At 45.9% G+C, this 27,713-nt stretch overlaps 1 protein-coding gene across 3 annotated transcripts in view; it reads right to left on the bottom strand.

Moving 5' to 3' along the window:
- Window positions 1-294: 294 nt before the first annotated feature.
- Window positions 295-27,713, bottom strand: part of pdpr (pyruvate dehydrogenase phosphatase regulatory subunit) — a 99,938-nt gene continuing 72,519 nt past the window's right edge. For all 3 annotated transcript variants that reach the window (XM_081372283.1, XM_081372285.1, XM_081372284.1), the window contains 7 exons: window positions 27,453-27,586; window positions 26,972-27,120; window positions 26,659-26,771; window positions 26,243-26,337; window positions 25,255-25,344; window positions 21,798-21,980; window positions 295-2,546 (listed from right to left, as the gene is read on the bottom strand). In XM_081372283.1, the coding sequence (XP_081228409.1) occupies window positions 2,142-2,546; window positions 21,798-21,980; window positions 25,255-25,344; window positions 26,243-26,337; window positions 26,659-26,771; window positions 26,972-27,120; window positions 27,453-27,586 (1,169 nt within the window). In that variant the 3' untranslated portion in view covers window positions 295-2,141. The remainder of the gene's footprint in view (window positions 2,547-21,797; window positions 21,981-25,254; window positions 25,345-26,242; window positions 26,338-26,658; window positions 26,772-26,971; window positions 27,121-27,452; window positions 27,587-27,713) is intronic.

Below are 27,713 nucleotides of genomic sequence, written 5' to 3' on the forward strand. Positions count from 1 at the left end.
CTAAAACACCAAATGAAATGTATTTTGTCAGAATGCACAGCTTATTTTTAATGGCTATGAAGGGAGAATCCAGTGACACAGACAGAAAGAGACACACACACACACACACACACACACACACACACACACACACACAGTTGAGCTGCTTATTGCTTTAATGTGCCAAACTAATAATCATATGAGTCCAAGTTCAGTATCAAATACAAAGTAATTCAAGCTAGTGCATAACAATAAATACCCTTGATGTGAGAAAATAGAGACAGAACTAATACATAAAGCCAATCAATCCAAATGATGAGTCATTTCTTGACGTAAATTTTTATTCATGAAAATCAATTAAACATTTGTACAATATAAATACAAAGGCAAGATGGCCAGAAGGATATTCTTTAGTGTATAATAGTCCATTTAGGCCTGATATCTTTGTCTAACATTTAAAAAACACAACAGGTACAAGCAAAGCGTAAGGTGCAAATCCGTCTCTTTAGGATCTTCTCCGACAAAACACTATTCCCACAGATCATTTGTTCTTAGATTCGCTAGAAACCACACACACCCTGTTGCACACAGTGACTACATTCAAACAATTCTGTCTCACAGTGAACGTTTTACACACACACACACACACACACACACACACACACACACACACACACACACACACACACACACACACACACACACACACACACACACACGATCTCAGTGCCTCATTTAGTCTTGAATTTTTATTTCAAAATATTGTGGCACAAAGACACACAAGGTTAGAAATACTTCTCCAGTTCTCACCAATTAAAAACCAATGCTTCAAATGGACATTGATTGACTCTGGCAATCTGAAATCCATATAAAAAACCCTTTATTGTATGTGACATGTGACATAACCATGTGACAAACCTCAGAACAGGCCAAGCACTCGAAAAGACATTACTGGACTATTAACAGAATCAGATTAAACTGAGTTTTGCTTTTCTTTCAGATAATGCTAATGTCAAACAAATCCGACTTTAGCTGTCAAAACTGGGCAACTTCTGCAGCACATGATGCACATTAATAAAGCTTTTAGAAATTCATCGACCAAGCTGTTTGAAAAACAACAAAAACATTATATACACACACACACACACACACACACACACACACACACACACACACACACACACACACACACACGTATAGAGAGAGAGAGAGTGGTAAACAAAACAAACATCATGTGGTGTGTAAAGGACTGTGCAAAGAGCGGACAAGCGTGGCTCCGGCTCGGCTCTCAGACAAACACACACACACACACACACACACACACACACACACACACACACACACACACACACACACACACACACTCTCACTCTCAGACTCACACACACTCATCTCTACTTGATCTGAAAGTTGCTGAGCTCCTCAGACTCACACACACACACACACACACACACACACACACACACACACACACACACACACACACAGACACACACAGAGACTGGCTCCTCATCTCTACTTGCTCTGGAAGTTGCTGAGCTCCTCAGACTCACACACACACACACACACACACACACACACACACACACACACACACACACAGAGAGAGAGACTGGCTCCTCATCTCAACTTGCTCTGGAAGTTGCTGAGCTCCTCAGACTCACACACACACACACACACACACACACACACACACACACACACACACACACACACACACACACACAACCACACTCACACACACACACACACACACACACACACACACACACACACACACACACACACACACACACACACACACACACACACACACACACACACACACACACACACACACACACACACACACACACACACACACTCTGAGACTGGCTCCTCATCTCTACTTGCTCTGGAAGTTGCTGAGCTCCTCAGACTCACACACACACACACACACACACACACTGAGACTGGCTCCTCATCTCTACTTGCTCTGGAAGTTGCTGAGCTCCTCAGACTCACACACACACACACACACACACACACACACACACACACACACACACACACACACTGAGACTGGCTCCTCATCTCTACTTGCTCTGGAAGTTGCTGAGCTCCTCAGACTCACACACACACACACACACACACACACACACACTGAGACTGGCTCCTCATCTCTACTTGCTCTGGAAGTTGCTGAGCTCCATCTCCTCCCTGCGCCGCTTCTGCTGTGTGAAGAGCGAGCTGAAGGGGTAGAGCTTGGCTTTAGCCGGGAACTTCTGGCCTGCGATGTCCACTTCGTAGTCTCCGCGGTTGACGAAGTCTGGGGTGACGGAGGCCGGGGACCCGTCGGGGCTCCTGGCGCTCAGGAACCCGAGACACACATGCCGCTCCAGGCTGTAGCTGTAGGCGCTGCTGGTGGTGCCGCCCACGAGCTCGCCGCTCCGGTACACCGGCTCGCCCCACCAGGGCCACACGTCCAGATCCCGGTCGTGCTCCTCCAGAACCAGCATCACCAGCCGGCGCCTCACGCCCTCCACCCGCTGCTGGAGCAGAGCGTCCCGGCCCAGGAACCCGGTGTCCTGCAGGAGAGAGAGATCAGTGTGTGAGGAACCCTGTGTCCTGAGAGAGATCAGTGTGTGAGGAACCCTGTTTCCTACAGGAGAGAGAGATCAGTGTGTGAGGAACCCTGTTTCCTACAGGAGAGAGATCAGTGTGTGAGGAACCCTGTGTCCTACAGGAGAGAGATCAGTGTGTGAGGAACCCTGTTTCCTACAGGAGAGAGATCAGTGTGTGAGGAACCCTGTGTCCTACAGGAGAGAGAGATCAGTGTGTGAGGAACCCTGTTTCCTACAGGAGAGAGATCAGTGTGTGAGGAACCCTGTGTCCTACAGGAGAGAGATCAGTGTGTGAGGAACCCTGTGTCCTACAGGAGAGAGAGATCAGTGTGTGAGGAACCCTGTGTCCTACAGGAGAGAGAGATCAGTGTGTGAGGAACCATGTGTCCTACAGGAGAGAGAGATCAGTGTGTGAGGAACCATGTGTCCTACAGGAGAGAGATCAGTGTGTGAGGAACCCTGTGTCCTACAGGAGAGAGAGATCAGTGTGTGAGGAACCCTGTGTCCTACAGGAGAGAGAGATCAGTGTGTGAGGAACCATGTGTCCTACAGGAGAGAGAGATCAGTGTGTGAGGAACCATGTGTCCTACAGGAGAGAGATCAGTGTGTGAGGAACCCTGTGTCCTACAGGAGAGAGAGATCAGTGTGTGAGGAACCATGTGTCCTACAGGAGAGAGATCAGTGTGTGAGGAACCCTGTGTCCTACAGGAGAGAGAGATCAGTGTGTGAGGAACCCTGTGTCCTACAGGAGAGAGAGATCAGTGTGTGAGGAACCATGTGTCCTACAGGAGAGAGATCAGTGTGTGAGGAACCCTGTGTCCTACAGGAGAGAGAGATCAGTGTGTGAGGAACCCTGTGTCCTACAGGAGAGAGAGATCAGTGTGTGAGGAACCCTGTGTCCTACAGGAGAGAGAGATCAGTGTGTGAGGAACCATGTGTCCTACAGGAGAGAGATCAGTGTGTGAGGAACCATGTGTCCTACAGGAGAGAGAGATCAGTGTGTGAGGAACCCTGTGTCCTACAGGAGAGAGAGATCAGTGTGTGAGGAACCCTGTGTCCTACAGGAGAGAGAGATCAGTGTGTGAGGAACCATGTGTCCTACAGGAGAGATATCAGTGTGTGAGGAACCCTGTGTCCTACAGGAGAGAGAGATCAGTGTGTGAGGAACCCTGTGTCCTACAGGAGAGAGAGATCAGTGTGTGAGGAACCATGTGTCCTACAGGAGAGAGATCAGTGTGTGAGGAACCATGTGTCCTACAGGAGAGAGATCAGTGTGTGAGGAACCCTGTGTCCTACAGGAGAGAGAGATCAGTGTGTGAGGAACCCTGTGTCCTACAGGAGAGAGAGATCAGTGTGTGAGGAACCCTGTGTCCTACAGGAGAGAGAGATCAGTGTGTGAGGAACCATGTGTCCTACAGGAGAGAGAGATCAGTGTGTGAGGAACCATGTGTCCTACAGGAGAGAGATCAGTGTGTGAGGAACCCTGTGTCCTACAGGAGAGAGAGATCAGTGTGTGAGGAACCCTGTGTCCTACAGGAGAGAGAGATCAGTGTGTGAGGAACCATGTGTCCTACAGGAGAGAGATCAGTGTGTGAGGAACCCTGTGTCCTACAGGAGAGAGAGATCAGTGTGTGAGGAACCCTGTGTCCTACAGGAGAGAGAGATCAGTGTGTGAGGAACCCTGTGTCCTACAGGAGAGAGAGATCAGTGTGTGAGGAACCATGTGTCCTACAGGAGAGAGATCAGTGTGTGAGGAACCATGTGTCCTACAGGAGAGAGAGATCAGTGTGTGAGGAACCCTGTGTCCTACAGGAGAGAGAGATCAGTGTGTGAGGAACCCTGTGTCCTACAGGAGAGAGAGATCAGTGTGTGAGGAACCATGTGTCCTACAGGAGAGAGATCAGTGTGTGAGGAACCCTGTGTCCTACAGGAGAGAGAGATCAGTGTGTGAGGAACCCTGTGTCCTACAGGAGAGAGAGATCAGTGTGTGAGGAACCATGTGTCCTACAGGAGAGAGATCAGTGTGTGAGGAACCATGTGTCCTACAGGAGAGAGATCAGTGTGTGAGGAACCCTGTGTCCTACAGGAGAGAGAGATCAGTGTGTGAGGAACCCTGTGTCCTACAGGAGAGAGAGATCAGTGTGTGAGGAACCCTGTTTCCTACAGGCTAACGCGCCACCCGTGCGCTCAGCTATTTTATTTATTTATTTTTCTCTCGCGCGTCCGCGCCTTTGAGTTCATAAAAAGCTCAGGTGAGGAAGAATCACTCAACAAACACGGTGAGTAATGTCTTGTCCTGTTATTGTCACTTGCACTTCATGTCACATGTTTAGTATAGGCTTCTCTGTCGACAATATAGGATTTATATGTGATAAATGTAAGGAGACAGTTAGGTTGACAGAGAAGATTTCAGAATTAGAAACACGCATCCAAACTTTAATTGAGGATAGTAAGAGTGCTAGTGCTTTAGATGTTTTGGATGCGCATAGAATAGAGAACTCTTTACATGACGCGGTTCTGGCTGAAGTAGAGCCCGTGCAGCCGGGCAAATGGGTGACAGTGAGGGATCGCTCTAGTCGCGGATCTAAAAACCACTCTTCCGTTCCGATTACCATAACAAATCGATTTGCCCCGCTCAGTGAAACACCCACTGAGAATGATTGTGCCCTAGTTATTGGCGATTCTATTACACGGAACGTGAAAATAGAGACACCAACCACCATAGTCACATGTTTGCCGGGAGCCAGAGCGCCTGACATCAAAGCTAATTTAAAAGTGCTGGCTAATGCTAATCGTAAATTCTCTAAGATCATTATTCATGTCGGCACTAATGATGTTCGACTCCGCCAGTCGGAGATCACCAAAATTAATATTAAAGAGGTGTGTGAAGAGGTTACAAGCAATGTAATTTGCTCTGGCCCCCTTCCTGTTCGCAGGAGTGATGAGATAGTGTGTAGATTATGTTCGCTTAACGGTTGGCTGTCTCGGTGGTGTCCGCTTAATAATATAGAATTCATAGACAATTGGAAAAGTTTTTGGGGCAAACCTGACCTGTTGAAAAGAGATGGTATTAATCCCTCCTGGGATGGTGCTGCTCTTCTCACTAGTAATATGGCTCATAGTCTTAGAGCTCAAACATGACAATCTGGGGCTCAGGTCAGGAAGCAGACAGACTGGCTTAACCGACCGTCTGCTAGCGGCCTCGCGTCACCAAGGTCAGATAAATCCCATCACATAGAGCCTCTTTCACCTAGCTATCATCATATAGAGACTGTGTCTGTTCCCCGAATTTGGAAATCCAAAAAACGTTTAAACCCAACTAAGGTTAAAAATTTAATTGATGTTCAACAAATAAAAAACAGCTATAATACAGATGAGCAAATGCTAAAGCTTGGGTTGCTGAATATTCGATCGCTTACTTCAAAAGCACTCGTTGTTAATGATATGATTTCAGATAATAACCTAGATGTGCTGTGTTTGACAGAAACCTGGCTAAAACCAAACGATTACATTACTTTAAATGAATCAACCCCGCAAGATTACTGTTATAAACATGAGCCTCGTCTGAAACGCAAAGGGGGTGGTGTTGCTGTAATCTATAGTAATAGTTTCAAAACCACTAAGAAATCAAGTTTTAAATATAATTCTTTTGAAGCATTGGTGCTTAATGTAAAATATAGTGTAAACGATAAATCACGTTTGAGATTTGTGCTGGCTACTGTATACAGGCCACCAGGGCACCATACAGACTTTATCAAAGAATTTGCGGACTTTCTATCAGAATTAATATTGACTGCAGATAAAGTACTAATTGTTGGTGATTTTAATATACACATCGATAATGAAAAAGATGCATTGGGATTGGCATTTAAAGACATTGTAAATTCAATTGGAGTTAGACAACACGTGTCAGGACCTACTCATCGTCGTAATCATACTCTAGATCTAATATTATCACGCGGAATAGATGTGGATGCCGTTGAAATTCTGCAGCAGAGCGATGACATCTCAGATCATTATCTAGTCTCGTGTAATTTGCATTTAGCCAAGGCTGCAAAGCCGACTCCGTGTTTCAAATATGTGAGACCTATCACTTCTGCTACTAAAGATTGCTTTATTAATAATCTTCCTGATCAGTTTCATCATCTCAGCATCTCAGATAGCTTAGAAGAACTCGATATTACAACAGAAACGTTTAACTCTCTCTTTTCCAGCACTTTAGACACAGTTGCTCCGTTGCGCTTAAAGAAGATTAAAGAAAATAGTCCAACGCCGTGGTACAACGAGCACACTCGGGCCCTTAAGAGAGCAGCCAGAAAAATGGAGCGCAACTGGAAGAAAACAAAACTAGAGGTATTTCGCATTTCATGGAAAGAGAGCTCAATTACTTACAGAGAGGCTTTAAAAGCTGCTAGATCTGCTTATTTTTCAACCCTATTAGAAGAAAATAAACATAATCCTAGGTATTTATTTGAAACGGTGGCTAAACTAACGAAAAATAAAGCTTCAAGCACCGAAGTTTCCAAGAAACACAGCAGTAATGACTTTATGAACTTCTTCACTTATAAGATTGATAATATCAGGGACAAAATTATAACTATGCAACCGTCTACTACAGTATCGCATCAGGCAGTGCACTGTAGTCTCCCTGAGGAAAAATCTGATTCATTCGTTGCTATAGGAGAGGAAGAATTTACTAAACTCATTAAATCATCTAAATCTACAACATGTATGTTAGACCCTATACCGACTAAGCTACTGAAAGAAATACTTCCAGAGGTCATAGATCCTCTTCTTAATATCATTAATTCGTCTTTGTCTCTAGGATACGTACCAAAAAAATTTAAGCTGGCTTTGATTAAACCGCTTGTTAAAAAAACGCAACTTGATCCTTCAGAATTAGTCAATTACAGGCCGATCTCGAATCTACCTTTTCTGTCAAAGATATTAGAAAAGGCAGTATCCTCACAACTGTGTTCCTTTCTTGAAAGAAATGATATCTGCGAGGATTTCCAGTCCGGATTTAGACCGTACCATAGTACCGAAACAGCTCTCGTTAGAGTCACAAATGATTTGCTCTTATCATCCGATCGTGGTTGTATCTCTCTATTAGTGTTACTCGATCTTAGCGCTGCATTTGACACCATCGACCACAACGTTCTTTTAAATAGATTAGAACATTATGTTGGCATTACGGGAAATGCACTAGCATGGTTTAAATCATACTTATCTGACCGTTATCAGTTTGTAGCAGTAAATGATGAGATGTCTCATCGATCACAAGTTCAGTATGGCGTACCACAAGGCTCAGTACTAGGACCGCTGCTGTTCACTCTGTACATGCTACCCTTAGGAGATATCATTAGGAAACATGGCATTAGCTTTCACTGTTATGCCGATGATACTCAGCTCTATATTTCTTCAAAACCTAACGAAACTTATCAATTCACAAAATTAACGGAATGCATAGCGGATATAAAAAATTGGATGACTTGTAATTTCCTACTTCTAAATTCTGAAAAAACAGAGTTTCTAATTATTGGACAAAAAACTTCCTCACGTAATAACCTAGAATACTGTCTAACACTTGATGGCTGCTCTGTTAAGTCTTCGTCGTCGGTTAGGAACCTGGGTGTGCTCTTTGATACCAATCTTTCATTTGAAAGTCACGTGTCTAGTATCTGTAAAACTGCATTTTTCCATCTTAAAAATATATCTAAATTACGTCATATGCTCTCATTGACAAATGCGGAACAATTAGTTCATGCGTTCATGACCTCAAGGCTAGATTATTGTAATGCTCTACTAGGTGGTTGCCCTGCACGCTTAATAAACAAACTACAGCTGGTTCAAAACGCAGCAGCTCGAGTTCTTACCAGAACCAGGAAGTATGACCATATTAGCCCAGTTCTGTCAAAACTGCATTGGCTCCCTATTAAACATCGCATAAATTTTAAAATATTGCTGATTACTTACAAAGCACTGAATGGTTTAGCTCCGCAGTACTTGAGCGAGCTCTTAACGCATTATAGTCCGTCACGTCTATTACGATCTCAAAATTCCGGCCAGTTGATTATACCTAGAATATCAAAATCGACTGCTGGCGGTAGATCCTTTTCCTATTTAGCACCAAAACTCTGGAACAGTCTTCCTACCATTGTCCGGGAAGCAGACACACTCTGTCAGTTCAAAGCCAGATTAAAGACACATCTCTTTGACCTAGCATTCACATAATACATTATAGACTTCTATAATTTAATGTTATGCTGCATAGACTAGGTCAGCCGGAACCGGGAACACTTCCCAAAAATCCTGATGTACTCGTTACATCATGAGAAGAATGGCATCTACGCTAATTTTAGTGTCTGTGTTTATCCCAAGGTTTTTCCTGCAGCCTGCCGGATCCAGGCCGTATCCAGATCTGACGAAGGACCTTCACCTGGACCGATGACAACGCAGTGCTGAAGTGCCAACTAGTCTCTCCCTATAGAGGATCCCACTACCACTCTACAGATAAGGCGTTGTTGGGAAAATTCGTCTCGCGGTCCTACCCCAAAGCAACAAATAAAATTCCTTATCAAAATTTATAAGGAAAAACAAGTATTTTGTTTAGGCTTGGCTTGTAGGGATTTCCAAACCTGCGTATATTCAAACGCACATAACTATAGAACCCATTCTAAATGCGCATGTGACCGCCATCAGCGTTTCTCACAGGTTCGCGTTTAAAGTCTGTGTAGAGAGAATGGTGTCGTCTTAGCGGCCCCTAATTTAATAACAAATGATCATTGCGACGGAACCAAATCAATTAAAACTAACTTTAGATGGAAATAACTTAACTCTGCTGTAAAGCCGAAACAATCTCTGTTACCTTAAATTATACGCTTATCTCTGTAAAGCTGCTTTGAGACAATCTACATTGTTAAAAGCGCTATATAAATGAAGATGACTTGACTTGAGAGAGATCAGTGTGTGAGGAACCCTGTGTCCTACAGGAGAGAGATCAGTGTGTGAGGAACCCTGTTTCCTACAGGAGAGAGAGATCAGTGTGTGAGGAACCCTGTTTCCTACAGGAGAGAGATCAGTGTGTGAGGAACCCTGTTTCCTACAGGAGAGAGATCAGTGTGTGAGGAACCCTGTGTCCTACAGGAGAGAGATCAGTGTGTGAGGAACCCTGTTTCCTACAGGAGAGAGAGATCAGTGTGTGAGGAACCCTGTTTCCTACAGGAGAGAGATCAGTGTGTGAGGAACCCTGTGTCCTACAGGAGAGAGAGAGAGATCAGTGTGTGAGGAACCATGTGTCCTACAGGAGAGAGAGATCAGTGTGTGAGGAACCCTGTGTTCTACAGGAGAGAGATCAGTGTGTGAGGAACCCTGTTTCCTACAGGAGAGAGAGATCAGTCTGTGAGGAACCCTGTTTCCTACAGGAGAGAGATCACTGTGTGAGGAACCCTGTGTCCTACAGGAGAGAGATCAGTGTGTGAGGAACCCTGTGTCCTGAGAGAGATCAGTGTGTGAGGAACCCTGTTTCCTACAGGAGAGAGAGATCAGTGTGTGAGGAACCCTGTTTCCTACAGGAGAGAGATCAGTGTGTGAGGAACCCTGTGTCCTACAGGAGAGAGAGATCAGTGTGTGAGGAACCCTGTTTCCTACAGGAGAGAGATCAGTGTGTGAGGAACCCTGTTTCCTACAGGAGAGAGATCAGTGTGTGAGGAACCCTGTGTCCTACAGGAGAGAGATCAGTGTGTGAGGAACCCTGTTTCCTACAGGAGAGAGAGATCAGTGTGTGAGGAACCCTGTTTCCTACAGGAGAGAGATCAGTGTGTGAGGAACCCTGAGTCCTACAGGAGAGAGAGATCAGTGTGTGAGGAACCCTGTTTCCTACAGGAGAGAGATCAGTGTGTGAGGAACCCTGTGTCCTACAGGAGAGAGATCAGTGTGTGAGGAACCCTGTTTCCTACAGGAGAGAGAGATCAGTGTGTGAGGAACCCTGTTTCCTACAGGAGAGAGATCAGTGTGTGAGGAACCCTGTTTCCTACAGGAGAGAGATCAGTGTGTGAGGAACCCTGTGTCCTACAGGAGAGAGATCAGTGTGTGAGGAACCCTGTTTCCTACAGGAGAGAGAGATCAGTGTGTGAGGAACCCTGTTTCCTACAGGAGAGAGATCAGTGTGTGAGGAACCCTGTGTCCTACAGGAGAGAGAGAGATCAGTGTGTGAGGAACCATGTGTCCTACAGGAGAGAGAGATCAGTGTGTGAGGAACCCTGTGTCCTACAGGAGAGAGATCAGTGTGTGAGGAACCCTGTTTCCTACAGGAGAGAGAGATCAGTCTGTGAGGAACCCTGTTTCCTACAGGAGAGAGATCACTGTGTGAGGAACCCTGTGTCCTACAGGAGAGAGATCAGTGTGTGAGGAACCCTGTGTCCTGAGAGAGATCAGTGTGTGAGGAACCCTGTTTCCTACAGGAGAGAGAGATCAGTGTGTGAGGAACCCTGTTTCCTACAGGAGAGAGATCAGTGTGTGAGGAACCCTGTGTCCTACAGGAGAGAGAGATCAGTGTGTGAGGAACCCTGTTTCCTACAGGAGAGAGATCAGTGTGTGAGGAACCCTGTTTCCTACAGGAGAGAGATCAGTGTGTGAGGAACCCTGTGTCCTACAGGAGAGAGATCAGTGTGTGAGGAACCCTGTTTCCTACAGGAGAGAGAGATCAGTGTGTGAGGAACCCTGTGTCCTACAGGAGAGAGATCAGTGTGTGAGGAACCCTGTGTCCTACAGGAGAGAGATCAGTGTGTGAGGAACCCTGTGTCCTACAGGAGAGAGATCAGTGTGTGAGGAACCCTGTGTCATACAGGAGAGAGAGATCAGTGTGTGAGGAACCCTGTGTCCTACAGGAGAGAGATCAGTGTGTGAGGAACCCTGTGTCCTACAGGAGAGAGTTCAGTGTGTGAGGAACCCTGTGTCCTACAGGAGAGAGATCAGTGTGTGAGGAACCCAGTGTCATACAGGAGAGAGAGATCAGTGTGTGAGGAACCCTGTGTCCTACAGGAGAGAGATCAGTGTGTGAGGAACCCTGTGTCCTACAGGAGAGAGATCAGTGTGTGAGGAACCCTGTGTCATACAGGAGAGAGAGATCAGTGTGTGAGGAACCCTGTTTCCTACAGGAGAGAGATCACTGTGTGAGGAACCATGTGTCCTGCAGGAGAGAGATCAGTGTGTGAGGAACCATGTGTCCTACAGGAGAGAGATCAGTGTGTGAGGAACCCTGTGTCCTACAGGAGAGAGATCAGTGTGTGAGGAACCCTGTGTCATACAGGAGAGAGAGATCAGTGTGTGAGGAACCCTGTTTCCTACAGGAGAGAGATCACTGTGTGAGGAACCATGTTTACTACAGGAGAGAGAGATCAGTGTGTGAGGAACCCTGTTTCCTACAGGAGAGAGAGATCAGTGTGTGAGGAACCCTGTGTCATACAGGAGAGAGATCAGTGTGTGAGGAACCCTGTTTCCTACAGGAGAGAGATCACTGTGTGAGGAACCCTGTTTACTACAGGAGAGAGAGATCAGTGTGTGAGGAACCATGTGTCCTACAGGAGAGAGAGAGATCAGTGTGTGAGGAACACTGTTTCCTACAGGAGAGAGAGAGAGATCAGTGTGTGAGGAACCCTGTGTCCTACAGGAGAGAGATCAGTGTGTGAGGAACCCTGTTTCCTACAGGAGAGAGAGATCAGTGTGTGAGGAACCCTGTTTCCTACAGGAGAGAGATCAGTGTGTGAGGAACCCTGTTTCCTACAGGAGAGAGAGATCAGTGTGTGAGGAACCCTGTTTCCTACAGGAGAGAGATCAGTGTGTGAGGAACCCTGTTTACTACAGGAGAGAGAAATCAGTGTGTGAGGAACCATGTGTCCTACAGGAGAGAGAGAGAGATCAGTGTGTGAGGAACACTGTTTCCTACAGGAGAGAGAGAGAGATCAGTGTGTGAGGAACCCTGTGTCCTACAGGAGAGAGATCAGTGTGTGAGGAACCCTGTGTCCTACAGGAGAGAAAGAGAGATCAGTGTGTGAGGAACACTGTTTCCTACAGGAGAGAGAGAGAGATCAGTGTGTGAGGAACCCTGTGTCCTACAGGAGAGAGATCAGTGTGTGAGGAACCCTGTGTCCTACAGGAGAGAGATCAGTGCGTGAGGAACCCTGTTTCCTACAGGAGAGAGATCAGTGTGTGAGGAACCCTGTGTCCTACAGGAGAGAGATCAGTGTGTGAGGAACCATGTGTCCTACAGGAGAGAGATCAGTGTGTGAGGAACCCTGTGTCCTAGAGCAGAGAGAGATCAGTGTGTGAGGAACCCTGTTTCCTACAGGAGAGAGAGCAGTGTGTGAGGAACCCTGTGTCCTAGAGCAGAGAGAGATCAGTGTGTGAGGAACCCTGTGTCCTACAGGAGAGAGAGAGAGAGATCAGTGTGTGAGGAACCCTGTGTCCTACAGGAAAGAGAGAGAGAGATCAGTGTGTGAGGAACCCTGTGTCCTACAGGAGAGAGATCAGTGTGTGAGGAACCATGTGTCCTACAGGAGAGAGATCAGTGTGTGAGGAACCCTGTGTCCTAGAGCAGAGAGAGATCAGTGTGTGAGGAACCCTATTTCCTACAGGAGAGAGAGCAGTGTGTGAGGAACCCTGTGTCCTAGAGCAGAGAGAGATCAGTGTGTGAGGAACCCTGTGTCCTACAGGAGAGAGAGAGAAATCAGTGTGTGAGGAACCCTGTGTCCTACAGGAAAGAGAGAGAGAGATCAGTGTGTGAGGAACCCTGTGTCCTACAGGAGAGAGATCAGTGTGTGAGGAACCCTGTTTCCTATAGGAGAGAGAGAGAGAGAGAGAGAGAGAGAGAGAGAGAGAGAGAGAGAGAGAGAGATCAGTGTGTGAGGAACCATGTGTCCTACAGGAGAGAGAGATCAGTGTGTGAGGAACCATGTGTCCTGCAGGAGAGAGAGATCAGTGTGTGAGGAACCATGTGTCCTACAGGAGAGAGATCAGTGTGTGAGGAACCATGTGTCCTACAGAAGAGAGATCAGTGTGTGAGGAACCATGTGTCCTACAGGAGAGAGATCAGTGTGTGAGGAACCATGTGTCCTACAGGAGAGAGATCAGTGTGTGAGGAACCATGTGTCCTACAGGAGAGAGATCAGTGTGTGAGGAACCATGTGTCCTACAGAAGAGAGATCAGTGTGTGAGGAACCATGTGTCCTACAGGAGAGAGATCAGTGTGTGAGGAACCATGTGTCCTACAGGAGAGAGATCAGTGTGTGAGGAACCCTGTGTCCTACAGGAGAGAGATCAGTGTGTGAGGAAACCTGTGTCCTACAGAAGAGAGATCAGTGTGTGAGGAACCATGTGTCCTACAGAAGAGAGATCAGTGTGTGAGGAACCATGTGTCCTACAGAAGAGAGATCAGTGTGTGAGGAACCCTGTGTCCTACAGAAGAGAGATCAGTGTGTGAGGAACCATGTGTCCTACAGAAGAGAGATCAGTGTGTGAGGAACCCTGTTTCCTACAGGAGAGAGATCAGTGTGTGAGGAACCCTGTGTCCTACAGAAGAGAGATCAGTGTGTGAGGAACCATGTGTCCTACAGAAGAGAGATCAGTGTGTGAGGAACCCTGTTTCCTAAAGGAGAGAGATCAGTGTGTGAGGAACCCTGTGTCCTACAGAAGAGAGATCAGTGTGTGAGGAACCATGTGTCCTACAGAAGAGAGATCAGTGTGTGAGGAACCCTGTTTCCTACAGGAGAGAGATCAGTGTGTGAGGAACCCTGTGTCCTACAGAAGAGAGATCAGTGTGTGAGGAACCATGTGTCCTACAGAAGAGAGATCAGTGTGTGAGGAACCCTGTTTCCTTCAGGAGAGAGATCAGTGTGTGAGGAACCATGTGTCCTACAGGAGAGAGAGATCAGTGTGTGAGGAACCATATGTCCTACAGGAGAGAGATCAGTGTGTGAGGAACCCTGTTTCCTACAGGAGAGAGAGAGAGAGAGAGATCAGTGTGTGAGGAACCCTGTTTCCTACAGGAAAGAGAGAGAGATCAGTGTGTGAGGAACCCTGTTTCCTACAGGAGAGAGAGATCAGTGTGTGAGGAACCATGTGTCCTACAGGAGAGAGATCAGTGTGTGAGGAACCCTGTTTCCTACAGGAGAGAGAGATCCGTGTGTGACGAACCCTGTTTCCTACAGGAGAGAGATCAGTGTGTGAGGAATCCTGTGTCCTTCAGGAGAGAGGTCAGTGTGTGAGGAACCATGTGTCCTACAGGAGAGAGAGATCAGTGTGTGAGGAACCATATGTCCTACAGGAGAGAGATCAGTGTGTGAGGAACCCTGTTTCCTACAGGAGAGAGAGAGAGAGATCAGTGTGTGAGGAACCCTGTTTCCTACAGGAAAGAGAGAGAGATCAGTGTGTGAGGAACCCTGTTTCCTACAGGAGAGAGAGATCAGTGTGTGAGGAACCATGTGTCCTACAGGAGAGAGATCAGTGTGTGAGGAACCCTGTTTCCTACAGGAGAGAGAGATCCGTGTGTGAGTAACCCTGTGTCCTACAGGAGAGAGATCAGTGTGTGAGGAAACCTGTGTCCTACAGGAGAGAGATCAATGTGTGAGGAACCCTGTGTCCTAGAGCAGAGAGAGATCAGTGTGTGAGGAACCCTGTTTCCTACAGGAGAGAGATCAGTGTGTGAGGAACCCTGTGTCCTACAGGAGAGAGATCAGTGTGCGAGGAACCCTGTTTCCTACAGGAGAGAGATCAGTGTGCGAGGAACCCTGTGTCCTACAGGAGAGAGATCAGTGTGTGAGGAACCCTGTTTCCTACAGGAGAGAGAGAGATCAGTGTGTGAGGAACCCTGTGTCCTACAGGAGAGAGATCAGTGTGTGAGGAACCATGTTTCCTACAGGAGAGAGATCAGTGTGTGAGGAAACCTGTTTCCTACAGGAGAGAGAGATCAGTGTGTGAGGAACCCTGTGTCCTAGAGCAGAGAGAGATCAGTGTGTGAGGAACCCTGTGTCCTACAGGAGAGAGAGATCAATGTGTGAGGAACCCTGTGTCCTACAGGAGAGAGAGATCAATGTGTGAGGAACCCTGTGTCCTACAGGAGAGAGAGATCAGTGTGTGAGGAACCCTGTTTCCTACAGGAGATAGAGAGAGAGAGAGAGAGATCAGTGTGTGAGGAACCATGTGTCCTACTGGAGAGAGATCAGTTTGTGAGGAACCCTGTTTCCTACAGGAGAGAGAGATCAGTGTGTGAGGAACCCTGTGTCCTACAGGAGAGAGATCAGTGTGTGAGGAACCCTGTGTCCTACAGGAGAGAGAGATCAGTGTGTGAGGAACCATGTGTCCTTCAGGAGAGAGATCAGTGTGTGAGGAACCATGTGTCCTACAGGAGAGAGAGATCAGTGTGTGAGGAACCCTGTGTCCTACAGGAGAGAGATCAGTGTGTGAGGAACCATGTGTCCTTCAGGAGAGAGATCAGTGTGTGAGGAACCATGTGTCCTACAGGAGAGAGAGATCAGTGTGTGAGGAACCCTGTGTCCTACAGGAGAGAGATCAGTGTGTGAGGAACCCTGTGTCCTACTGGAGAGAGATCAGTTTGTGAGGAACCCTGTGTCCTACAGGAGAGAGAGATCAGTGTGTGAGGAACCATGTGTCCTTCAGGAGAGAGATCAGTGTGTGAGGAACCATGTGTCCTACAGGAGAGAGAGATCAGTGTGTGAGGAACCCTGTGTCCTACAGGAGAGAGATCAGTGTGTGAGGAACCATGTGTCCTTCAGGAGAGAGATCAGTGTGTGAGGAACCATGTGTCCTACAGGAGAGAGAGATCAGTGTGTGAGGAACCCTGTGTCCTACAGGAGAGAGATCAGTGTGTGAGGAACCCTGTGTCCTTCAGGAGAGAGATCAGTGTGTGAGGAACCCTGTGTCCTACAGGAGAGAGATCAGTGTGTGACGAACCCTGTGTCCTTCAGGAGAGAGATCAGTGTGTGAGGAACCCTGTGTCCTACAGGAGAGAGATCAGTGTGTGAGGAACCATGTGTCCTACAGGAGAAAGAGATCAGTGTGTGAGGAACCCTGTGTCCTACAGGAGAGAGATCAGTGTGTGAGGAACCATGTGTCCTACAGGAGAGAGAGATCAGTGTGTGAGGAACCCTGTGTCCTACAGGAGAGAGATCAGTTTGTGAGGAACCATGTGTCCTACAGGAGAGAGAGATCAGTGTGTGAGGAACCCTGTGTCCTACAGGAGAGAGATCAGTGTGTGAGGAACCATGTGTCCTACAGGAGAGAGAGATCAGTGTGTGAGGAACCATGTGTCCTATAGGAGAGAGATCAGTGTGTGAAGAACCATGTGTCCTTCAGGAGAGAGATCAGTGTGTGAAGAACCATGTGTCCTACAGGAGAGAGATCAGTGTGTGAGGAACCATGTGTCCTACAGGAGAGAGATCAGTGTGTGAGGAACCCTGTGTCCTACAGGAGAGAGAGATCAGTGTGTGAGGAACCCTGTGTCCTTCAGGAGAGAGATCAGTGTGTGAGGAACCCTGTGTCCTACAGGAGAGAGATCAGTGTGTGAGGAACCCTGTGTCCTACAGGAGAGAGATCAGTTTGTGAGGAACCATGTGTCCTACAGGAGAGAGAGATCAGTGTGTGAGGAACCCTGTGTCCTACAGGAGAGAGATCAGTGTGTGAGGAACCATGTGTCCTACAGGAGAGAGATCAGTGTGTGAGGAACCCTGTGTCCTACAGGAGAGAGAGATCAGTGTGTGAGGAACCCTGTGTCCTACAGGAGAGAGATCAGTGTGTGACGAACCCTGTGTCCTTCAGGAGAGAGATCAGTGTGTGAGGAACCCTGTGTCCTTCAGGAGAGAGATCAGTGTGTGAGGAACCATGTGTCCTACAGGAGAGAGATCAGTGTGTGAGGAACCCTGTGTCCTTCAGGAGAGAGATCAGTGTGTGAGGAACCCTGTGTCCTACAGGAGAGAGATCAGTGTGTGAGGAACCATGTGTCCTACAGGAGAGAGAGATCAGTGTGTGAGGAACCCTGTGTCCTACAGGAGAGAGATCAGTGTGTGAGGAACCATGTGTCCTACAGGAGAGAGAGATCAGTGTGTGAGGAACCCTGTGTCCTACAGGAGAGAGATCAGTTTGTGAGGAACCATGTGTCCTACAGGAGAGAGAGATCAGTGTGTGAGGAACCCTGTGTCCTACAGGCGAGAGATCAGTGTGTGAGGAACCATGTGTCCTAGAGGAGAGAGAGATCAGTGTGTGAGGAACCCTGTGTCCTACAGGAGAGAGATCAGTGTGTGAGGAACCCTGTGTCCTTCAGGAGAGAGATCAGTGTGTGAGGAACCCTGTGTCCTACAGGAGAGAGATCAGTGTGTGAGGAACCCTGTGTCCTACAGGAGAAAGATCAGTTTGTGAGGAACCATGTGTCCTACAGGAGAGAGATCAGTGTGTGAGGAACCCTGTGTCCTACAGGAGAGAGATCAGTTTGTGAGGAACCATGTGTCCTACAGGAGAGAGAGATCAGTGTGTGAGGAACCCTGTGTCCTACAGGAGAGAGATCAGTGTGTGAGGAACCATGTGTCCTACAGGAGAGAGATCAGTGTGTGAGGAACCATGTGTCCTACAGGAGAGAGATCAGTGTGTGAGGAACCATGTGTCCTACAGGAGAGAGATCAGTGTGTGAGGAACCCTGTGTCCTACAGGAGAGAGAGATCAGTGTGTGAGGAACCCTGTGTCCTTCAGGAGAGAGATCAGTGTGTGAGGAACCCTGTGTCCTACAGGAGAGAGATCAGTGTGTGAGGAACCCTGTGTCCTACAGGAGAGAGATCAGTTTGTGAGGAACCATGTGTCCTACAGGAGAGAGAGATCAGTGTGTGAGGAACCCTGTGTCCTACAGGAGAGAGATCAGTGTGTGAGGAACCATGTGTCCTACAGGAGAGAGATCAGTGTGTGAGGAACCATGTGTCCTACAGGAGAGAGATCAGTGTGTGAGGAACCCTGTGTCCTACAGGAGAGAGAGATCAGTGTGTGAGGAACCCTGTGTCCTACAGGAGAGAGATCAGTGTGTGAGGAACCATGTGTCCTATAGGAGAGAGAGATCAGTGTGTGAGGAACCATGTGTCCTATAGGAGAGAGAGATCAGTGTGTGAGGAACCATGTGTCCTACAGGAGAGAGATCAGTGTGTGAGGAACCCTGTGTCCTACAGCAGAGAGAGATCAGTGTGTGAGGAACCATGTGTCCTTCAGGAGAGAGATCAGTGTGTGAGGAACCATGTGTCCTACAGGAGAGAGAGATCAGTGTGTGAGGAACCCTGTGTCCTACAGGAGAGAGATCAGTGTGTGAGGAACCCTGTGTCCTACAGGAGAGAGATCAGTGTGTGAGGAACCATGTGTCCTACAGGAGAGAGAGATGAGTGTGTGACGAACCCTGTGTCCTTCAGGAGAGAGATCAGTGTGTGAGGAACCCTGTGTCCTACAGGAGAGAGATCAGTGTGTGAGGAACCCTGTGTCCTACAGCAGAGAGAGATCAGTGTGTGAGGAACCATGTGTCCTACAGCAGAGAGAGATCAGTGTGTGAGGAACCCTGTGTCCTTCAGGAGAGAGATCAGTGTGTGAAGAACCATGTGTCCTATAGGAGAGAGAGATCAGTGTGTGAGGAACCCTGTGTCCTACAGGAGAGAGATCAGTGTGTGAGGAACCATGTGTCCTATAGGAGAGAGATCAGTGTGTGAAGAACCATGTGTCCTTCAGGAGAGAGATCAGTGTGTGAAGAACCATGTGTCCTATAGGAGAGAGATCAGTGTGTGAGGAACCATGTGTCCTATAGGAGAGAGATCAGTGTGTGAGGAACCATGTGTCCTACAGGAGAGAGATCAGTGTGTGAGGAACCCTGTGTCCTACAGGAGAGAGAGATCAGTGTGTGAGGAACCATGTGTCCTACAGGAGAGAGAGATCAGTGTGTGAGGAACCCTGTGTCCTACAGGAGAGAGATCAGTGTGTGAGGAACCCTCTGTCCTACAGGAGAGAGAGATCAGTGTGTGAGGAATCATGTGTCCTACAGGAGAGAGATCAGTGTGTGAGGAACCCTGTGTCCTACAGGAGAGAGAGATCAGTGTGTGAGGAACCATGTGTCCTACATGAGAGAGAGATCAGTGTGTGAGGAACCCTGTGTCCTACAGGAGAGAGAGATCAGTGTGTGAGGAACCATGTGTCCTACAGGAGAGAGATCAGTGTGTGAGGAACCCTGTGTCCTACAGGAGAGAGAGATCAGTGTGTGAGGAACCATGTGTCCTACAGGAGAGAGATCAGTGTGTGAGGAACCCTGTGTCCTATAGGAGAGAGATCAGTGTGTGAGGAACCATGTGTCCTATAGGAGAGAGATCAGTGTGTGAGGAACCATGTGTCCTACAGGAGAGAGATCAGTGTGTGAGGAATCATGTGTCCTACAGGAGAGAGAGATCAGTGTGTGAGGAACCCTGTGTCCTACAGGAGAGAGAGATCAGTGTGTGAGGAACCCTGTGTCCTACAGGAGAGAGAGATCAGTGTGTGAGGAACCATGTGTCCTACAGGAAAGAGAGATCAGTGTGTGAGGAACCATGTGTCCTATAGGAGAGAGATCAGTGTGTGAGGAACCATGTGTCCTAGAGGAGAGAGAGATCAGTGTGTGAGGAACCATGTGTCCTATAGGAGAGAGAGATCAGTGTGTGAGGAACCATGTGTCCTTCAGGAGAGAGAGATCAGTGTGTGAGGAACAGTTAAGATATAAGAACACACACATTATGAGGGTCGTTTCAGAGGTCAGTGCCAGGTTACATAAAGTACAAGTGTTATTTGCCCTTGTTATTTGAAACTCCCTTAGGTTTCCCTTAAAATACAACCGTTAAGTGTTACTTAGGGGTTTCTTTAGGTGAAACGTCAATTTCCCTTAAGTATCTGTTTTTCCCTTAAGTAATCTCTTAAAAAACGATAAGTGTTGCATAAAGCCCCTTAACTGCCATTGTTTTAAGTGTTACACAAGGTTTGTAAAACTTCACCTTAAGCGTTGCACGGAGCGAGCAGGTTCAGTCCAAGTCTTCTAACGAGACGCGATCGTCGGCTTTATATGATAAACAAATTAAAATGTTGCCGTTTTTTCACATATAAAACACATAAAACACATCTTAACGGAAGCTCCAACGTGTGTGTCACGCGCAAGAACAAAACTCACTGGTTCTCGCGCTTGCGCGCACATTTGAGCTTTCGAAACAGCCTGAATCATACGGATTACTTTTATGTCTTTCAATAAATGGACAGAAATGATGATTGAATATTAAAAAATGTCTTTATTTGTGTCTAAAGATGAATTTAAGACTTATGGGTTTAAACCAACATGATTGTGAGTATGATGACAGGATTTTCAATATTTGAGTAAATTATCAATTTGAGTTTCGTCTTGTCTGGTCCTTCTCTTTCATATTTGATTTTCTTTTTTGTTTTCCTTATCTATGTTATGCTGTTTTCTGTGAAACGTACCACAAAATGTGTAAAGTGTAAATCTGATATTTAAAGTTAGTTTGTTATGTATAAAAATACAGTCCAAAAGCATTATTCAGAGAATGAACCCTCTGTTTTTTAGGTGAATAAGGTGAGGAGCATCAACTCAGATCAATCAGATCCAAAAAGAAATACAACACTTGTGTTAACTGAAAGAAAATGAGTTGAATACAATAATATAATAAAACGTCATAATGATAATAATAGGTGATTTACCAGCCATTTTTGAACTGAAACAGCAAATTAGATAATGATTTTCAGCTCGACACAAGGGTTTATCAGCGCTGTCCAGCAGAATGCACTTCATCGGTTCTGTGGTGTGTGTTTTTGTGGTGTGTGTGTCTGTGGTGTGTGTTTCTGAGGCGTTGAGCTGAATAAACCCCAACACTATCGAGCTCTGGATTACCAACCATCATGTGTAAACTGGTCAACAATATTAATATCTCTTGCAGTGTAAACGTCCAGAACTGAAATGTAGCAAAAATTTACCATACAGAACAGTGACCATAAGCTAGACGTGTGGTTTAAGAACAGCATGCTGGGATGTTGTAGTCGCTAAGCTGTTCTGAGGGCTGTTTCGCATGTTGCTCAGGGCATTCTGGGTATCTGTGAGAGGTTGCGAACAGGTCTAATGTGAAAGAGCTGAACTCAAGAGTGCCAGAAACTCACCTTGTCAAACTTGACCCTGAACTCGCGGCCGCACTCGAGCGGTGTGGTGAAGGAGTCCAGGTCCTGGCCCCAGAAGGCGAAGAACTTCTCGATGCGCAGACTGCGTAAAGCGTAGTAACCCGCGTTACGGATGCCGTACTTCTGCCCCACTGACATCACCTCGTTGTACACATGCAGTGCATACTGGGAACAGGAGAGCAAGATCTCAGAGCTTTGAACAGAACGCTGGGTCACAGAGATTCGTGCCGTTCACACAGATCTGTGCACGATGTGTGCCGCGTTTAAAATGACACTGAGCTGAACGTTTAGAAACACGTCTCGATACCCATCCCATGTGAACGGCTCCTTATAATACAGTCAGTAGCTTCGTTTACATGGACACTTTTTGCTTCAATCTGAATGAATTCATTCTGACTGATGAATCCGAACGTAGTGTTTACATGAAAGCTAAAAAAGTGATCGGGTTGCGTGTTTGTCACAAAAGCTTCTGATCGGATTTTATCTTTTGACATGCGCACATGGCATGAATATACAGAGTTTCCCGCTGTTGTTGCACACTAACTATCCTCTTTTCTTTGTTTTAAAAAGCAGACTTAATATTTATCTATTTTGGGTTCTAATTATGCGCCGACCATAGACTGTAAAAAATATGGACAAAGCGTCTGTGACGTCACCAATAGACTTTCTGAAGAACGGGTTTGAAGCTGTTTATGGGGGGTATGGGCGGCGCTATCTTGGAAAATCTCGGGAAATCCTAACCCCGCCCACCATCTGGCCAATCCATATATGGGTAAAAGGGCGGGCTTTGTGTGAGACTGGAACGATGTCATTTTCGTGTGAAGAAAGCAACATAAACAACAATGGATGACATACAGCAGATCTTGTTCTTGCTTCTCGGCGATGTCACAAGAAGCCAAGCGCCGACATTAGGCGTTTCTCGATAGCAAGTACGCAAAGTTCGGACTTAATTGCCAAGTCCGACTCAGGAGAATGACTCCCGAGGACGCGAGTCCGGTTATTCCATGTACAGAACAGCGTGCGTCTCTCAGTTCGCTCTGCTACTCCGGTTATCTCTGTGTGTATATTTTAGGCAACAATAAAACGAAATATGTTATAAAACACCACACTAACTCTTTTCGTTTTAATTTAAAGAAATCTTAAACATTATAGCCACACAAATGTGGTTCAGGCAACGCGTATTGATTATATTCACTGCATATAACATTAGCCTATTTATAACAAAACGAAATATAAAACACAACCCTGCCTCTTTTCGTTTAAACATAATATAAAAATATTAAACATTTTAATATGGTCCAGGCAATATGTGCATTTGTACTAAACAACAGATGTTGCAGTAAACAACATTACAGATCATCTTCATTGTATTAAAATTTAAAATGACAAAACTCAACCCAGTCTCTTTTTGTTAAATTTCAGTTTTATCAATATTAGCTATTATAAAAGTATAAGTAAAATGTATAAGAAGCTATACAAATAAAGCAAACAATTCAGTCAAACATACAAAGTCAGCGCTCTAGTCTAACCATACAACGGTAAAGTTAAATAGCTTATAAAGTTATGAAACTTCACTTAGCCCTCAGCCAAAACGATTGGCCAGGGAACACATTATAGATTCACGAGCCCAGAGATCGCCCGTTAGATACACACAAGACGAGTTATATCTCATGTTTAACCACTACAGAGACGCCAGAGTCAGCGGCAAACATCAGGACAACTAGCCGAGGAAAGGCTGTTCCAGACGGGTACATGAGCGCCGAGCGCCCGGTCATCGCTGGATCTCACAACTGGATACAATTTTCATAAATCTTTATTTAACTAATAAACCCACAGATTTGAGCTTCAAACAACTACATTCTCACCTGAAAAACTCTTAAAACTACATTTCATGATACAGAAACAGTAGTATTATATTTCAACTGAAAATTAAAAAATGGCGCTTCTTATGTTGTCATTCTCCTTGGCGCAGCCTATGCTCGTTATCAGCTGTCAATCAAGCTGTCAATCAAAGTTAACCACGCCCTTATTTGTCATACATTTTATATCTAAATACGATCTAAACTAACGAGTTAGAAAAAAATGCACCCCCCTCACAGTTGTCAGGCACTCGGAACCTATCGAAAAATACAATAAAAGTCCATGGGACCAACCTGTAAAAACATGAATTTATGCTTTGACAACGGACATTTTAACATGGGGGCTATGGACATTTGCTCCCTTTTGGGACCTCCCTCTAGCGGATTTTCGATGTATTGCAGTTTTTCGCACTTCCGGGTATGCTTCATTTTTCAGATTAGAATGTTGCCGCTTGGCGCCGACGAGCACTGAACCGTTGAGCCGTGCTGCTTGTAACTATCATCAGGAAAGCCCCTGTCCGTGCCCAAAACTGTGTGTTCTGTGGATGAGTCTGAGGCGAGGACTGTCCTGCTCCACTTCACAGACGATGAGTGCTAAGAGAATTACAGAATGACGGGACACTCATTTATGACACTTTATTCAACAGGGTGAACAGCTCGTTCAGGGCGTCACACGTCATTACGCTATTTCAACAGCATTGCACATGCGCAGTCCTTTCAGTTTCGGTTTTCAATCCGATTGTTGACATGTCCTCTCGATCGGATTACAAAAGGAATAAACCACCCCTTACAATTCGAATGAAATTTTGGGCTTGCCCAAAGTTAATACAGTTTTGGTCTTTAATTTTTGACACTTTTTCTTACATTTGTGACAGAGAGATAAGCCCTGCTCCCGAAATCGCAATATTTGGTGTGACCCCTGCTGGGATGGCAACATCTGGTGCACAATCAGACGCCATTGTGTTTTCATCTCTATTGGCCAGACGTCTTATTTTGCGCAATTGGAAGTCAGATATGCCTCCCACACACAGGCGCTGGGTTGAGGATGTAATGGCACACTTGAAACATGAGAAGTTGAAACACACGATCAGGGGTTCAACCCAGAGGTTTTATACGGTCTGGCAGCCATTTCTGGATTATTTTAACTTACAATTTCTTGCTGGAAACACTGGGACATAATTGATTCACAGGCTCTGTAACTTTGTAACATGTCAGTTTATCTATTTATCTTTTATTTTATTTTATTTTTTTTATGGTTATTGTCATTTATTATTGTGTATGTTGGGGTTGCTGTATGGGGACTTGTTAATTGTTTTATAAGTGTTTACAATTCAAAACCCAATAAAAAAATATTTGAATAACAATTCGAATGAAATTTTAATCAGATCTGGCCAATTCATTCCGACTGATATGGTTACATGTTACCTTTTTATTCCGATTGTGCTACTGGTCTGATTATCGGATTACTAGTGTCCATGAAAACACAGCTAATGTTTGTACCATGAATATGGTTTTAATGATCAGCTGTTTATCAGTAGATGTTGATTTCACTGAAGTCTGCAGTGGTCAGTGTGTCTCACCTCTATGGGAATATACAGCATGAAGCCGGGCTCTCCGGTGTGTGTCATGCTCATGACTCTGATGCCGTTGGCGTATCCCACACTCATTTCCTGCAAGACACAATCAGGAGTGAGAAAACTCAAGAGTCAGCGCTCAAACACGCATCAAACACTGTTGCATTTCCAAAACTTCTACAAACGCCTCAGGATAGAGCGAGAGGATCCTTTACCAGATGATCCCAAGATGCATTGTGCACCGGTGACGCCGTAACACTTTATTTTACAGTGTCCTTGTTACACGTTACTAATTAAAATTACTCAGTACTTCAGTGTTTAATTACACTGCAACAAGGACACATTCAAATAAAGCATAACCAATGTGATCATATTAAGAAAGGCTGTGAACCCGGTTTTGTTTTTAGACAGTGTAAAAAAAGTACAAGTGTTACTGCGCTCGTCAACGGCAGCTGTTGCTAGGCAACAAGAACAGTTCTCGTAGGAGGGACCGTCCCATTTAACATCGACTCCCCCGTCCCTCGAGGGATCTGAACTGGGACGCAGTGATCATGATCATCAGCCCATTACAGCTGCAGAGGAGTAAAGCTGTCTGAGGAACATTGTGTTGGTGATTAATGATTAATAACGGCTCCGCTCCTCAGCGTTAGGGTTGGCCCGGCGATTACAGGCCATGTCACTAACAGAAAACACATCGTCTTCCATTGAATCAATGAAACCATTTGGTTTGAAATAAATACCGTTACAATAGTTAGGCATGACGATCGCTAGATACTTCCTCATCTCTGAAGAGCAGTTCGATGTGTTCGGGCCCTTTCTGAGCATAAGCTCTTCTCTGAACGAAATTTATTTGTTTTAACAACGCATGATTCCTCAGACGTTTTTTTTTTTGTTTTGTTTTACAATATATTGTGTTGAAAATGTTGCTCATTAGTTATGACTACTATTAGACATGAATGTAAGAGGGATCTTTCAGCAGAAGGGCTTTCCTCACCTTACAGAAGAGCGAGGGGAAGTGCTCCGGGGTCATGGACACGTACGACAGCTCAGACAACACGTCCATGGCTCGCGGGCCAATCAGATTCAGAGCTACAGATCACATGACACCGATTACTGCACGATTACTACTACACACAAGCCCAGGCCATAAAGGCCATTTCATTTCTGACATTTACTCTCCACTTCACTTATAAGGCTAGTCTATTGAAATGAGCGACTTTCCCACATCACATCACGACAGATTCAGACCAAACAATTCCCAGATTTTCAACACTGTGCTGAGAAATCACTGAAATGGCTGTCATGATTCTTAAAAATAATAAAAAGAAAAACTAGCTTAGCTTTAATGGAATGTTTTCCTGATTTAAAACACAATGTAACTTCAGTTGGTAAAGATGTATTATTTCTCACCGGTGTACTTCCAGCTGACGTCCTCCAGGTGGAGCTGCGGATCGTTGGGCATGTGCTTCTTAATCCAAGACCAGCAGTGAACTTGCTGATCCGTGGGAGAAATGATGAAGAAACTGGAGACAGAACCGGATGATGTCAATAATAATGAACTGATCTGGATCTAGAGTCTGGTTTGGAGACTTTCGCATACGCAGGTGGATCTGCTGTCCTGGTTAGTTGGTTAATGCCATATAATATGAATGTTTTGTACTTTAATACATGAACCTGCATGTCAAAAAGCCCTGCTTTATGGAAAGTGTCCCTGTTTGCGAACCTGTTTTTGCTGAGGCGCACCACGCTGCAGTCGTTCTCGTAGCCGCCTCTCTCGTTCAGCATCCCTGTGTGGACGATGTGTCCGACCGGTACGTCCAGGTCATTAGCACACAGGCGCTGGAGCAGAACTAGGGCCTGATCGCCCGCAGACTGAAACACACACACACACACACACACACACACACACACACACACACACACACACACACACACACACACACACACACACACACACACACACACACACACACACACACACACACACACACACACACACACACACACAAGACATCTGAAGACTGATGAAGGTGATATATGGAAGCCACAGAGTAAAAAAATAAAAAAGGTCATTGCAACTTTTTAACTCACAATTCAGATTTTTTCCTCTCAGAATTGTGAGATAAAAAGTCAAACTTTTACCTTGCCTATTTTTACTTTTTTCTTCCATACTGGAATGACGGAGAAGGGATGAACGGACTCACTGTGAGCTCAAACTTGGTGAAGGAGGACATGTCGATGACACACACCGCCTCCTTGCAGCACTTCACCTCTGCTCCCACGATATCAAACCAGTCGGGCTTGTAGAAGGTCTTACTTTGATCCAGCGCCAGTAAATCTGTGAGGATTCGAGAACAACACTTGTGAGACAGGGACGCTAGTGACACTGAAATATCACAGCTGGACATTTGCTTTAATATCTTAAAGTGGTAAAGGGTGCTGATCATTCATCTGCTAAGCTGTAT

Source organism: Scardinius erythrophthalmus, assembly GCF_964197995.2.
Source record: "Scardinius erythrophthalmus genome assembly, chromosome: 8".
Taxonomy (NCBI): domain Eukaryota; kingdom Metazoa; phylum Chordata; class Actinopteri; order Cypriniformes; family Leuciscidae; genus Scardinius; species Scardinius erythrophthalmus.